This window comes from Rhincodon typus, chromosome 2 (genome assembly GCF_021869965.1).
Source record: "Rhincodon typus isolate 14 chromosome 2, sRhiTyp1.1, whole genome shotgun sequence".
In the NCBI taxonomy this organism is placed as follows: domain Eukaryota; kingdom Metazoa; phylum Chordata; class Chondrichthyes; order Orectolobiformes; family Rhincodontidae; genus Rhincodon; species Rhincodon typus.
This window is the reverse complement of record NC_063333.1, coordinates 21,770,636-21,783,883: the sequence shown is the minus strand read 5'-3', so window position 1 is coordinate 21,783,883 and position 13,248 is coordinate 21,770,636. Positions and strand designations below refer to the sequence as shown.

The window sequence follows — 13,248 nt, the reverse complement described above, 5'->3', positions numbered from 1 at the left end:
CTAGATTATGGTAGACAACTTTTCTAGGTTTCTGCATACATCAGATAGGAGGTCATGCTCCTCTTTTGTGTCAGCCATAGAAAGATTCTGATATCCTTCAATTTCCTAGCTTACACTCTTTGAAAGGCACACATGTCTCATTAACTAATTAATAGCCTTTCACTGCAAGGTTTAAGTTCAAATACAGCCAGCTGACCATTCTAATGAGCACTATTAATGATTTATAGTACTGAGCTTTTACAAAGCAATTAACCATGAGGTTATTTGTGCATTTAAACAATATACAAAATTAATTTAAGCCCAAATTAGATATTAATCTATTATGCTGAAACTTTGTTCATACTGAATTACAAGCTGAGACAAGATAGAAAAAATTGTACCATGACCATTCAGAAAGGTTATGACAAGGAACAATGCAAGGCAATTATGCATAATTAAACATTATAGAATTATTGGGAATTCAATTATGACAGAAATGATGCGCAGTAGTAAAGTCACATAACTCACAATCCAGACAGCCAGGCTCATGTTCTGGAAGACGGGTTGAAATTCCGTCATGGCAGCTTATGGAATTTAAATGCAATAATAAACCTAGGAACTGACAGCTAGTCTCAGTAGTGGTAACCATGAAATTAGCATCAACAGTTGGAAAGGCCCATCTGTTTCATTAATGTCTTTTAGGGAAAGGAAGGGGAAAGACTTCTGGTTTAAAGGGCATTTATTTCAATGCACAAGGTCTGACTGGTAACGCAGATGAGCTCACAGCATGGATTGGCTCTGGGGACTGGGATATTATAGCCATAACAGAAACATGGCTGGGAGAAGGGCAGGTCTGGCAGCTCAATGTTCCAGGATACAGAAGCTACAGGCCTGACAGAATTACAAGCAAGCATGGAGGGGAAGTTGTCCTTTTGATAAGGGAGGACGTAACAAGTGCTTAGAGAGGATATTCTTAAGGGGTCATCAAATAAGGCCATATGGTTAGAACTTAAAAACAAGGAGGAGATGGTCACACTGTTGGAACTGTATTATAGACCCCCAGATAGCCAGCAGATACTACAGCAGCAGATGTGTAGAGAGATTGCAGATATCTGAAGGAATAATAGGGGTAGTATTGGTTGGAGATTTTAAATTTCTCCTGTATTGACTGGGCCACCCAGGGTGGAATTTGTCACGTGTTCAAGAAAGTTTCCTAAATCAATATGTACACGACCCTACTTGGGAGGGTGCAACACTGGACCTCCTCTTAGGAAATGAGGGCGAGCAAGAGACTGAAGTGTCAGTCGGACAGCACTTTGGGTCCAGTGACCATAACTCCCTTAGTTTTAACATAGTTATGGAAAAAGATAGGACAGGTCCACAGGTTAAGGTGCTAAAGTGGAGCAGGGCCAATTTTAGGGCCATTAGGCAGGATCTAGCAGCATTCGATTGGGCGAGTCTGTTTGAAGGAAAAGGAACGACTGGCAAATGGGAGGCTTTTAAAAGTGTGATATCAAGAGTCTGGGCCAAAATGTCCCTAATAGGGTGAAGGGAAAAGCTGGCACGTTTAGGGATTCCTGCTCTGGTCAAGAAAAAGTAGTAAGCATACATTGGGTTTAAGTTATTGGGCTCAAGTGAATCCCTAGAAGACTATAAAAAGTGTAGGAGCACACTCAAGAGGGAAATCAGAACAGCAAAAAGAGGGTATGAGATTGATCTGGCAGATAAGGGTAAAGATAATCTCAAGAGGCTTTATAGATATATTAAGAGAAGAACGGTGGCTAGGGAGAGAATAGGTCCCCTGAAAGATCAGCATGGCCATCTATGTGTGGAGCCACAAGAGATAGGAGAGATTTTTAATGAATATTTCTCCTCAGTGTTTCCTGAGTATAGAATCATAGACACTAAGGAAATAAGGAAACAAGTGGGGATGTTTTGGACCGCATACATATTACAAGAGAGGAGGTGTTTTCAGCCTTAAAACGCATTAAGCTGGATAAACCCCCTGGGCCTGATCAAATCCTCGGCTGTTGTGGGAGGCTAGGAAAGAAATTGCAGAGGCCCCTGCAGAGATTTTTGCTTCATCTTTAGCCACTGAAGAAGTTCCGGAACTAATGTTGTTCCATTGTTTAAGAAAGGTAGCAAAGACAAGCCAGGGAACGACAGGCCAATAAGCCTGACATCAGTGGTAGGCAAGTTATTGGAGAGGATACTGAGGGACAGGATCAACCAACATTTGGATAGTCAAGGTCCGATTAGGGATAGTCAGCATGGATTTGTGTGCAGGAAGTCATGTCTGACAAATCTTTTAGAGATTTTTGAAGAGGTAACCATGGGGATAGATGAAGATAGGGCAGTGGATGTGGTCTACACGGATTTTAGTAAGGCCTTTGACAAGGTCCCACACAGCAGGCTAGTCATGAAGAGATAACAAGGTGTAGAGCTGGATGAACACAGCAGGCCAAGCAGCATCAGAGGAGCAGGAAGACTGAAGTTTCGGGCCTAGGCCCCTCTTCAGAAATGGGGGAGGGGAAGGGGGTTCTGAAATAAATAGGGAGAGAGGGGGAGGCAGATAGAAGATGGATAGAGGAGAAGAGACAGACAGGTCAAAGAGGCAGGGATGGAGCCAGTAAAGGTGAGTGTAGGTGGGGAGTTAGGGAGGAGATAGGTCAGTCCAGGGACGACGGACAGGTCAAGGGGACGGGATGAGGCTAGTAGGTAGGAGATGGGGGTGCGGCTTGAGGTGTGAGGAGGGGATAGGTGGGAGGAAGGACAGGTTAGGGAGGCGGAGACGAGCTGGGCTGGTTTTGGGACGTGGTGGGGGAGGGGAGGTTTTGAAGCTTGTGAAGTCCACATTGATACCATTGGGCTGCAGGATTCCCAAGCGGAATATGAGTTGCTGTTCCTGCAACCTTCGGGTGGCATCATTGTGGCACTGCAGGAGGCCCAGGATGGACATGTCATCTGAGGAATGGGAGGGGGAGTTGAAATGGTTCGCGACTGAGAGGTGCAGTTGTTTAGTGTGAACCGAGCGTAGGTGTTCTGCAAAATGGTCCCCAAGTCTCCGCCTGGTTTCCCCGATGTAGAGGAGGCAGGCTAGTCGTGAAGGTTAGGTTGCATGGGATCCAGGGAAAGCTGGCTAATTGGATTCAAAATCGGCTCCACGGTAGGAAGCAGAGGGTGATGGTTGAAGGTTATTTCTCGGACTGGAGGCCTATGACTAGTGTATGTGCCACAGGGGTTGGTGCTGGGACCTTTGTTATTTACATAAACGATCTGGATGTGAATGTACAAGGCATCATTAGTAAGTTTGCGGATGATCCAAAATTAGAAGGTATCGTTGATAGTGATGAAGGTTTCAAAAATTACAGAGGCATCTTGATCACTTGGGGAAGTGGTCTGAGGATTGGCAAATGCAATTCAATATAGATAAGTGTGAGGTGTTGCATTTTGGAAAGTCAAACCAAGGTAGGACTTATGCAGTAAATGGTAAGGTCTTGAGGAGTGTTGTGGAACAGAGGGAGCTAGGAATACAAGTACATAGTTTGTTGTAAGTGGCGTACAGGTGGACAGGGTGGTGAAGAAGGCATTTAGCATACTGGCCTTCATCGGTTAAGGCACTGAGTATAGGAGTTGGAATGTTATGTCACAGTTGTATAAGTCATTGGTGAGGCTGCCTTTGGAGTAGTGTGTCCAATTTTGGTCACACTGTTATAGGAAAGGCATAGTTAAACTGGAAAGTGTGCAAGGAAGATTTACAAGGATGTTGCCAGTAATACTAGGCCCGAGTTATAGGGAGAGGGTGGCAGGATAGGACTTTATTCCTTGGAACGTACGAGAATGAGGGATGACCTTATTGAGGTGTACGAAATCACGAGGAGCATAGACAAGATGAATGCATATGGTCTTTTTCCCATGGATGGGGATTTGAAAACTAGAGGGCACAGATTTAAGGTGAGTGGGGATAGATTTAAGGAGGACCTGAGGGGCAACTTCTTCATGCAGAGTGATGTGTATATGGAATGGGCTGCTGGAGAAAGTGGTTGAGGCAGCTACAACGGCAACATTTAAAAAACACTTGGATAGGTACATGGATGAGAAGGGTTTACAGGCGTGTGGACCAAATGCAGGCAATTGGAACGAACTGAGTGGGCACCATGGTCAGCATGGACCAGTTTGGGCTGAAGGGTCTGTTTCCATGCTGCATTATTCTGACTCTATAAATCTACTATCTTCACCTATGCTGTGATTCCAGATTCACAGCAATGTGAATAACTCAGCTGGCCTTTGAAATGGTCTAGCAAGCTACTCAGTTCAAGGGATGGGCACAAAATGCTTGCCTTGCACACTCACATCCCATGAAGAAACATTAAAAAAGTAAATGTGACAGTACATTTTGGGTAAATTATACTTTAAATGAAGGAAAGTTAGAACAAAGGAATTTGGAACTCTGTATGAGATATTAGTTAAGTGAAGAGTTGGAACACTAATAGCAGTTTTAGGCTTAGAACTACAGAGAGGATCTTGATGCAACAAAGCAGGGATTCTCAGATTGAGAGGGATGGCTAACTCCAAGGCAGTTATATATTTTTTTTCTTTATTCATTCACGGGATGAGGGTGTCACAGGCTAGGCGGCATTTATTGCCCATCCCTAATTGCCCAGAGGGCAGTTCATCAGAGTCAACCACATTGCTGTGGGTCTGCAATCACATGTAGGCCAGACCAGGGGTAAGGATGGCAGTTTCCTTCCCTCAAGGACATTAGTGAACCAGATGGGTTTTTCTGACTTCTGACTGCTACAAGAATCCTTGTGCAATACTGTGCTCCTTGCTATAGGAAAGGTGTTGTTAAACTTGAAAGGGTTCAGAAAAGATTTAAGGATGTTGCCAAGGTTGGAGGGTTTGAGTTATAGGGAGAGGCTGTATAGGCTGGGGCTTTTTCCTAGAACATCGGGGGCTGAGGGGTGATCTTATAGATGTTTATAAAATCATCAGGGGCATGGAGAGAGTGAATAGTCAAGGTCTTTTCCTCAGGGTAGGACAATTCAAAACTAGAGGGCACAGGTTTAAGGTGAGGGGGGAAAGGGTTTAAAAGGGACCTAAAGGGCAACCTTTTTGCTCAGAGGATGGTGCATGTATGGAACGAACTGCCAGAGAAAGTGGTAGAGGCTGGTATGATTACAACATTTAAAAGGCATGTGGATGGGTACATGAATAGGAAGGGTTTAGAGGAATACGGGTCAAATGCTGGCAAATGGGACTAGATTAATTTAGGATATCTGGTCGGCACAGACAAGTTGGACTGAAGGGTCAGTTTCCGCGCTGTACATCTCCATGATTCCAGGTGGAAATCTGAAATGGAGTAACTCAGCAGCTCTACCAGCATCTGGAGAGAGAAAAAGTTAATATTTTGACTCCAACGTGACTCTTATTTTGGAAACGGAGAGACAAGTGGTAAAATGATGGGTTTTGTACTGTAGAAAATGGTGAAGAGCAACAACAGAGGGAATGGTTGGGTAAGACTGGAAACTGAGGGAGATTAGGGTTCTCAGTTGTTACAGAACAAAAGAAAAAAGGAGTAACGGTAGTCGTTGAGAAGCGGGATAGGTCCAGAGCACGTGCAAACACTATGCATTAATGGCAGAATGTAAGCCGCAAAACCAAAATAAAAATTTGAGAAGTGGTTCAGGGACACCTGGAGTTAACGTTCATGGCCTGAAGTCACTGAACTCAATGTTGAGTCCAAAAGGCTGTAAAGAGCCTGAAGTGCTCTTCTTTCAGCTTGAGGTGGGCATTACTGAAGTAAACCTCACACAGAAATGTGAGCCCGAGAGTAAGATGGTGTATTAAAATGGCACGTGACTGGAAGGTTAGAGTCACACTTGAGATTTGAGCAGAGGTATTTTACAAAGGGGTAACTCCGACTATGTTCAATGTCCACAGCATACAGGAAACTACGTTGTGAGCAGTGAATAGAATCATAGAATCCCTACAGCGTGGAAGCAGTCCATTCATTCCATTGAGTCCACACTGATCGTCCGAACAGCATCCCACCCAGACCCACTCCTCTACCCTATCCCTGTAACCCTGCATTTCCCATAGCCAATCCACCTAAGCCTTCACATCCCTTGAGACTGTGGATAATTTAGTATGGCTAATCCACCTAAACTGCACATCCACTTACCTAACTTATTGAATTTATTTGAGGAAACTGGAGCACTCAGAGGAAATCCATGCAGAGACAGGGAAAATGTGCAAACTTCACACACAGACAGTTTCCCAAGAGTGTAATCAAAGCCAGGTCCCTGGCACTGTGAGGCAGCAGTGCTAACCAGTAAGCCAGCGTGCTACCCTACGTACTTTTCTACAGTATAAATATCATGCACTAGATTCAAAGTAGTGCAAATAAATTGGTGCTTCACCTGGAAGGTGTATTTGGAACCAAGAGAAGTGAGGATTTAAAAAGGGTAAATATTATATTTCCTGTTACTGCAATAGGAAGATGCCGCGGGAGGGGAATGAAGTGTTGACAGTGATAGAGAATGGACCAGAGTATGATGGAGGGAACAGTTCCTTCGAGTACTGACAGACAGAAAAGGGATGGATAGGAGATATATGTTGAATGTTGGGGTTGTTGTCTTAAAACAAAAGCGATTAAAGAATAATTTGATAGCTATGAAGGAATGAGGCTCAGTAGACAGAAACAGGTCATTTTTCAATGACTGAAGGATATGGAACAAGAAGTCATGGGCACACGATAATATTCAAGCTATTTAAGACAGAGAACCAATAAAAAAATTCTTGTTTAGGAGCACTTGGAATGTCCACTGTGCCAGAACTACTGATCAAAGCAGAAACCTTGTCAAAATTAAAGAATAAGTTAGGTAAGAGGATGAAACAGTGAAATGGAGAAGGTGAAATAAAAGAGATATAGAGACACAACATACAAACAAATAAGGTTAAGGCTTCTGCTTGCATGGAGAATAACCAAAAAGAATCACTGTAGTAAAACAGCTTAAAGGCATACAATTTTTATATGCCAATACAAAATTTCCATATAACTGGTTTGCTCAACCTTTAAGTGAACTACTTCATATTAGTCTACATAATGACTGCACTTACTGAGAATTCACATGATTTTTAGCATTCCAAAATATTCTGGCTAATGAAAGATAAAATTACAACTTCTCATGCCCCATTATATCTTTAGTTAAGCTTACTTCATCTTTGGCGTCTGAATGTTGATTTCGTCTGGATTTCTTGTTCTTGGGTTCTTGTGTGCTTTTCTGCTGTAAAATGCACCACAGATTACGTGAAACTTTTAATTAAGTGTTGCACTAAGATTGACAGTAACATCGTAGCTTATTGTTTTGAAAGAATAGTAAAAACGATTTCTTGCTTTCATCCCTCTTTACAATGAAACTACACTCAGAAAACAAAGGGGCTCCTCTAACCTGACTTTGGTTTTTATGCAGTGGCACAGGATTTTGGCATATTATTCAATCTAATTTATAGTTAAGAACAAGAGATACCAGCACAAAACAAATCTTCTGATATTCATGCTTAGCCACATAAAGGTTCTTTTACTCAAAAAACCATTTCACAAAGGCCTTCAAGATTGTCGGGATAGAAGTAGTGTGCAAGGGTACGGGGTACAAAGAAGGACGTTAGCACTAGGTAATGATGTGCATTTGAAAAGTCAATGCAGGGTTGATGGGTTGAATGGCATACTTTGCACCGTAACAATTCTGCGCACATAGCACTGGAATCATAAGAATTAAGACATATTGTTTATTTATATAGGTTATAATATGGTAAATATACCATCATGGTTCTAAGACAAAGGTTTGTTAAATCTCAACTTTGGGTTCCGTGACAACAATGCAGCAGCCATTGTGATTTAAATATTCTGCACTTTTATTCCTTGGTTGGTAGCAAGCTTGGATGGTTTGCTGGGGCAGTTTGTTTTATATACTGGGAAGAGAGCAGTGAGCAGACATTTTATGTCAATTCCAGCATTCTGAGAATTGGTGATAAATTAGGTTCTTGATAAAAAATAATTACACAACTCAAATATATTTGACTATAATCTTAGCAAATAAATCTGCAATTCAGTTACCCACAGATTCCAACTTTGTCATTTGCTTAGACAAGGATCAGTAGTTTCCTAAAAGCATACAGCTGTTTAAAACTGTAAACATTGTGACATTTTTGAATGATTAGTGAATCTACAAAATCCAAAAATCTAGCATTACATTCTAGGAATACATAAATTAGATAAATTGAGCATCACTGTTCAATGCCAATTCCAAATTTTCCAGCCAATTTCTACTGATTGTAGATTCAGTTGAATTTTTTGTTGCAATCATTTTTCTCATCTTGCAGCTCCAAACTGAATTGCATATTGAATAAACTGTTCTAACAATGCCATGTAAATATTTTTGACTGCTGTCGGCAGTGACAGTATTAAGGACATTAAGTAATGAATAGAAACAGATTAAAAGCTTTTCTCTTGAGCTTTTGACATATTGAGACACTTGAAGAAATTTGTCTTGTAATCACTTATATGGTCTGCGTGCTGATTGCGTTATTTCCTGGTAATCAATTCACAATTATTAACACTCCTCATAATTGGGAACTGTAGAAGACCATTCAAAGACTTGATAATGGCTTGTATATATTATTGTGCTGAATTATGCACAAATCTCTTGTTCTTTAAAATAATTATATAATCTTAGTCCTTTAAACTTTAAGCAGATGTTACAACTGACCCAGTCCTATTTTCTGCACCTATTCACCCTGGCTTTACAACCTTTAATTAACTAAGCCTGGGCAGCTTTTGGCATAGCGTTCCACGACCATCAGCATTTACATCAGCCTTGCAAGACCTAGTTCTAAATTTAAGGTTATGCCCAAGATTGCATGAATGCTATGCAACAACTTGAAAGTCCGCATGCAGATTGCGCATGTCGGCCCCTTCGAGTTTCTGCATGTTTGAGCAAAACAAGTTAAAGGGCCAGGCTCTAAATTAATCAGTTTTGCACTCTTAAAAAGAATTAGGCCACAATGTTGGTTTTGTTCCCTTGCTCTGAACTCCGCTATGAGACGTAATAATTGCCATCTGCAGTAAATACTTCAATCATATTCAATATCTCAATTAAATCATCCATGAAATGTTCTATACCTGAGGTAATACAAGTCTAGTCTACTTATTAGATTTACATAATTTAAGTTGTCTGCGCCACCATCTGGAAAGCTGCATTATACCTCCTCGAAGGCCAATATCTTTCTTCACGTGCGGTGCTCAGAACTCAATACAAGAAAATACAAATGTAGCATAAAACATTTCTCTTCCTGTTGCCAGTACAATAACTGGTAATTTTATTGAGAAGTTAATGAACGACAACAGCATTACTCATTTGGTTCATGATCATCCCCCAAACCCTCAATGATGTTTCTGTCTTTCAATCACTCACCTGTGTGGTTTAATCTAGGAGTTCTGTTTTATCCAAGAAGGTTATATGCAGTTTTTTTCTAGGTTATCAATGTTTGCATTTTCAGATGTTTATTATTTCAAAGTTCGACAAATGAAAGTCAAATCAATACACAGTGAAGTACGTTTTCCATGACTTCTCCAGATATATATCAGTCATGGGAACTGATGAGCAGAAACCAGGTACCTCCTCACGTGGAAGGAAGAGGAGCAAAGCTCAATCGTCCTTGTTGTCAGGTATCTTGATGCAGCCAACCAGGTGGCTCACACATAAGTAAGTACAGCTGATTTTAATTTAACTTGGCCGTTTTTAGGACTGCTTCATAGATTGGAAGGCCCAGGCTCCAGAGATGTGTAATAACATCTGTGAACTGGTTGATTAGATAAATAGGCTTAAAAAAAAAATTAGGACCACTTCATATTATTTTCATGGTTGTAGTCTAACAAGATCAAGGCACCACTTTGTGCCAACAATGGGTCAAAGAAGCCATTTTGTAGTCACCATAAATTTACAACTTACAAAATCACACGCATAAACTAATTAAGAATTACTGTAACTTAATAACCAGCCAGAAAGAAATGACTGGATAAGCAATGTATCTCAATTATGTTGATGTATAGGTAATCAATCATGTAGTTATTAAGACCATAAGATATAGGAGCAGAATTAGGCTGTTCGACCCATTGAGTCTGGTCCAGTATTTGATCATGGCTGATATGTTTTTCAACCCAATTCTCCTGCCTTCTCCGCGATCTCGTCACTAATCAAGAACCTAAATATTTCTGTCTTAAAGGCTGGGAATGTACTAATATGTAGCCAACGACACCCTCATCCTGTGAATGAATAAAAAAAAAGTATTAAATCGTCACTGTATGCTTGCGGAAAAGGGAGCAACCCTTGGTCCTCAAAAGATTATGCATGGCAAAAAATAGAAATTTGTACAAATTCAGAAAAGGGAAACAAAGAGTTTTACATGTTTGCATAACCGGGTATGGTATGCAAATGGTTAAATCCAATTAAATTAATTCAGATATGTCAATTGTCCAATTCGCTACTTACAACAGACTTGATGAGCATGAGATTGTGCAAGGGTTTAAAATGGAGATTATGAGAATAATCTTTGCTAATTAGACATGAGAGAGACACACACATATGTCATAAGAGGTGATGAGTGCTCCCTGGGGCAGAATTTCAGGGAAATCGCAGTTTGTGAAAGAACCCAAGGTTGATTTAAATTCTACCTGGTTTGATTACTCAACTGAAATCAAGTCTTTTTTGTCTTTGACAAGTAGATCGTTTTCCTTTGAAGTATATCTTTATAAGTATACCTTTTCCCTTTTAAAAGCAACTTAATTTTAAAATTTACTACCCAGAGATCTATTTTCACTTTAATTGGTTAAAATCTTGTCAGACTGGTAGAGTATCCTATGAACATTCTGACAGCACAGGCACTGTAAGGATCAAGGGAGGTGGTAGAGTAGGTACCACCTAGAGTAGGTGGTGGTGCATAATGAGAGAGAGAGAGAAGTTGTGGGGGGCTGGGGGGAGTAAAATAGAAGAAGAGAAATCCAGGTGTTGGAGATCAGAAACAAAAACAGAAATTGCTGGAGAAACTCAGCAGGTCTGGCAGCATCTGTGAGAAGAAAGCAGAGTTAACGCTTCAAGTCCGGTGACTCTTCATCAGATAGTAGCTGGTCAGGACAGAACAGAAGCTGAGTAAGTAATAATGAGGGCTAACGGTAGTCAATGCTGAAAGCAACTCGTATAATGTGATAATAAGACTAAGAGCAGGTGAGAAAGCAATCCCTTTTCTGACAGGACCAAGGTGTGTGGGTGGGTTAAAAATAACAAAGACATAATTAGGGTCTAAAGTTATTGAACTCAATGTTGAGTCTTTGAGGCTGCAGAATCCCCAAGTGAAAGATGAGATAGTATTCTTCATGCTCATCACGAGGCTTGCGGGAGCAGTGCAGCAGGCCTGAGACAGAAACATTGGCATAGGAACATGGTGGTGTGTTGAAGTGGCAAGCAACACCGTAACGAGCCCTTCGGCCCAACTTGCCCATGCTGCCCAGTTTTCACAATTTAAACTAATCCCATTTGCCTGTGTGTGGTCCTACTTCAGGCTCCTACTCATTGACTACATCGCCGTCTTCAACACCATAATCCCTTCCAAACTAATCTCAAAGCTCCGAGACCTAGGTCTCAGCTCCACCCTCTGCAACTAGATCCTCAGCTTTCTGACCCACAGAATGCAATCAATGAAGACAGACAACAGCACCTCCTCTATGATAATCCTCAACACTGGCGCCCCACAAGAATGCTTACTCAGCCCCCCACTATACTCCCTGCACACCCATGACCGTGTAGTCAAATTCTGAACAAATATCATCCACAAGTTCGCTGACAACACTGCCATGGCAGAACAGATATCAAAAACGGTGAGTCTGTCATGGACCTCCCATATAGATGCGATGGTAAAGGCGGCACAACAATGCCTCTTCTTCCTTAGGCAGCTGAGGAAATTTGGCATGTCCGTAAGGACCCTCACCAACTTTTACAGATGCACCACAGAAAGCATTCTATTCGGGAGCATAACGGACTGGTACAACAACTGCTCTGCCCAGAATCATAAGAAACTACAGAAAGTTGTGTGCACAGCCCAGGTCATCATGGAAGATAACCTCCCATCCATGGACTCCATTTGACACTTCTCATTGCCACGAAAAGGCTACCATCATCATCAAAGACCCCTCCCACCTGGTAATGCTCTCTTCCAGGATCTCTTCTCCTCCATCAGGCAGAAGATGCAGAAGCTTAAACCAATGTACCAATAAGTTCAAGAACAGCTTCTTACCTGCCATTATTAGACCTTTTTTATTTCTTTATTCATTCACAGGATGAGGGCGTCGCTGGCTAGGCAGCATTTATTGCCCATCCCTAATTGCCAGGAGGGCGGTTACGAGTCAACTAAATTGCTGTGGGTCTGGGACAACAAGGTGCAGAGCTGGATGAACACAGCAGGCCAAGCAGCATCATAGGAGCAGAAAGGCTGACGTTTCGGGCCAAGACCCTTCATCAGAAATGGGGGAGGGGAAGGGGGTTCTGAAATAAATAGGGAGAGGGGGAGGCAGATAGATGGATAGAGAGGATAGGTGGAGAGGAAACAGACAGGTCGAAGAGGCGGAGATGGAGCCAGTAAAGGTGAGTGCAGGTGGGGAGTTAGGGAGGGGATAGGTCAGTCCAGGGAGGACGGACAGGTCAAGGGGGCGGGATGAGGTTAGTAGGTGGGAGGAAGAACAGGTTACGGAGGCGGGGACGAGCTGGGCTGGTTTTGGGATGCGGTAGGGGGAAGGGAGATTCTGAAGCCTGTGAAGTCCACATTGATACCATTGGGCTGCAGGGTTCCCAAGAGGAATATGAGTTGCTGTTCCTACAACCTTCGGGTGGCATCGTTGTGGCACTGCAGGAGACCCAGGATGGACATGTCGTCTGAGGAATGGGAGGGGGAGTTGAAATGGTTCGCGACTGGGAGGTGCAGTTGTTTATTGCGAACCGAGCGTAGGTGTTCTGCAAAGCGGTCCCCGAGCCTCCGCTTGGTTTTCCCGATGTAGAGGAGGCCACAATGGGTACAGTGGATGCAGTCTACCACATTGGCAGATGTGCAGGTGAACATCTGCTTGATGTGGAAAGTCTTCTTGGGGCCTGGGATGGGGGTGAGGGAGGAGGTATGGGGGCAGGTGTAGCACTTCCTGCGGTTGCAGGGAAAAGTGCC

General features: G+C 42.3%; 1 protein-coding gene across 5 annotated transcripts in view; it reads right to left on the bottom strand.

Moving 5' to 3' along the window:
• zmynd11 (zinc finger, MYND-type containing 11) overlaps nt 1–13,248 on the bottom strand; it is a 210,210-nt gene that overhangs the window by 25,618 nt on the left and 171,344 nt on the right. For 4 of the 5 annotated variants that reach the window (XM_048610972.1, XM_048610965.1, XM_048610986.1 and 1 more), the window contains one exon: nt 7,200–7,268. In XM_048610972.1, coding sequence (XP_048466929.1) covers nt 7,200–7,268 — 69 coding nt within the window. The remainder of the gene's footprint in view (nt 1–7,199; nt 7,269–13,248) is intronic. The other variant, XM_048610978.1, reaches the window with a different exon arrangement.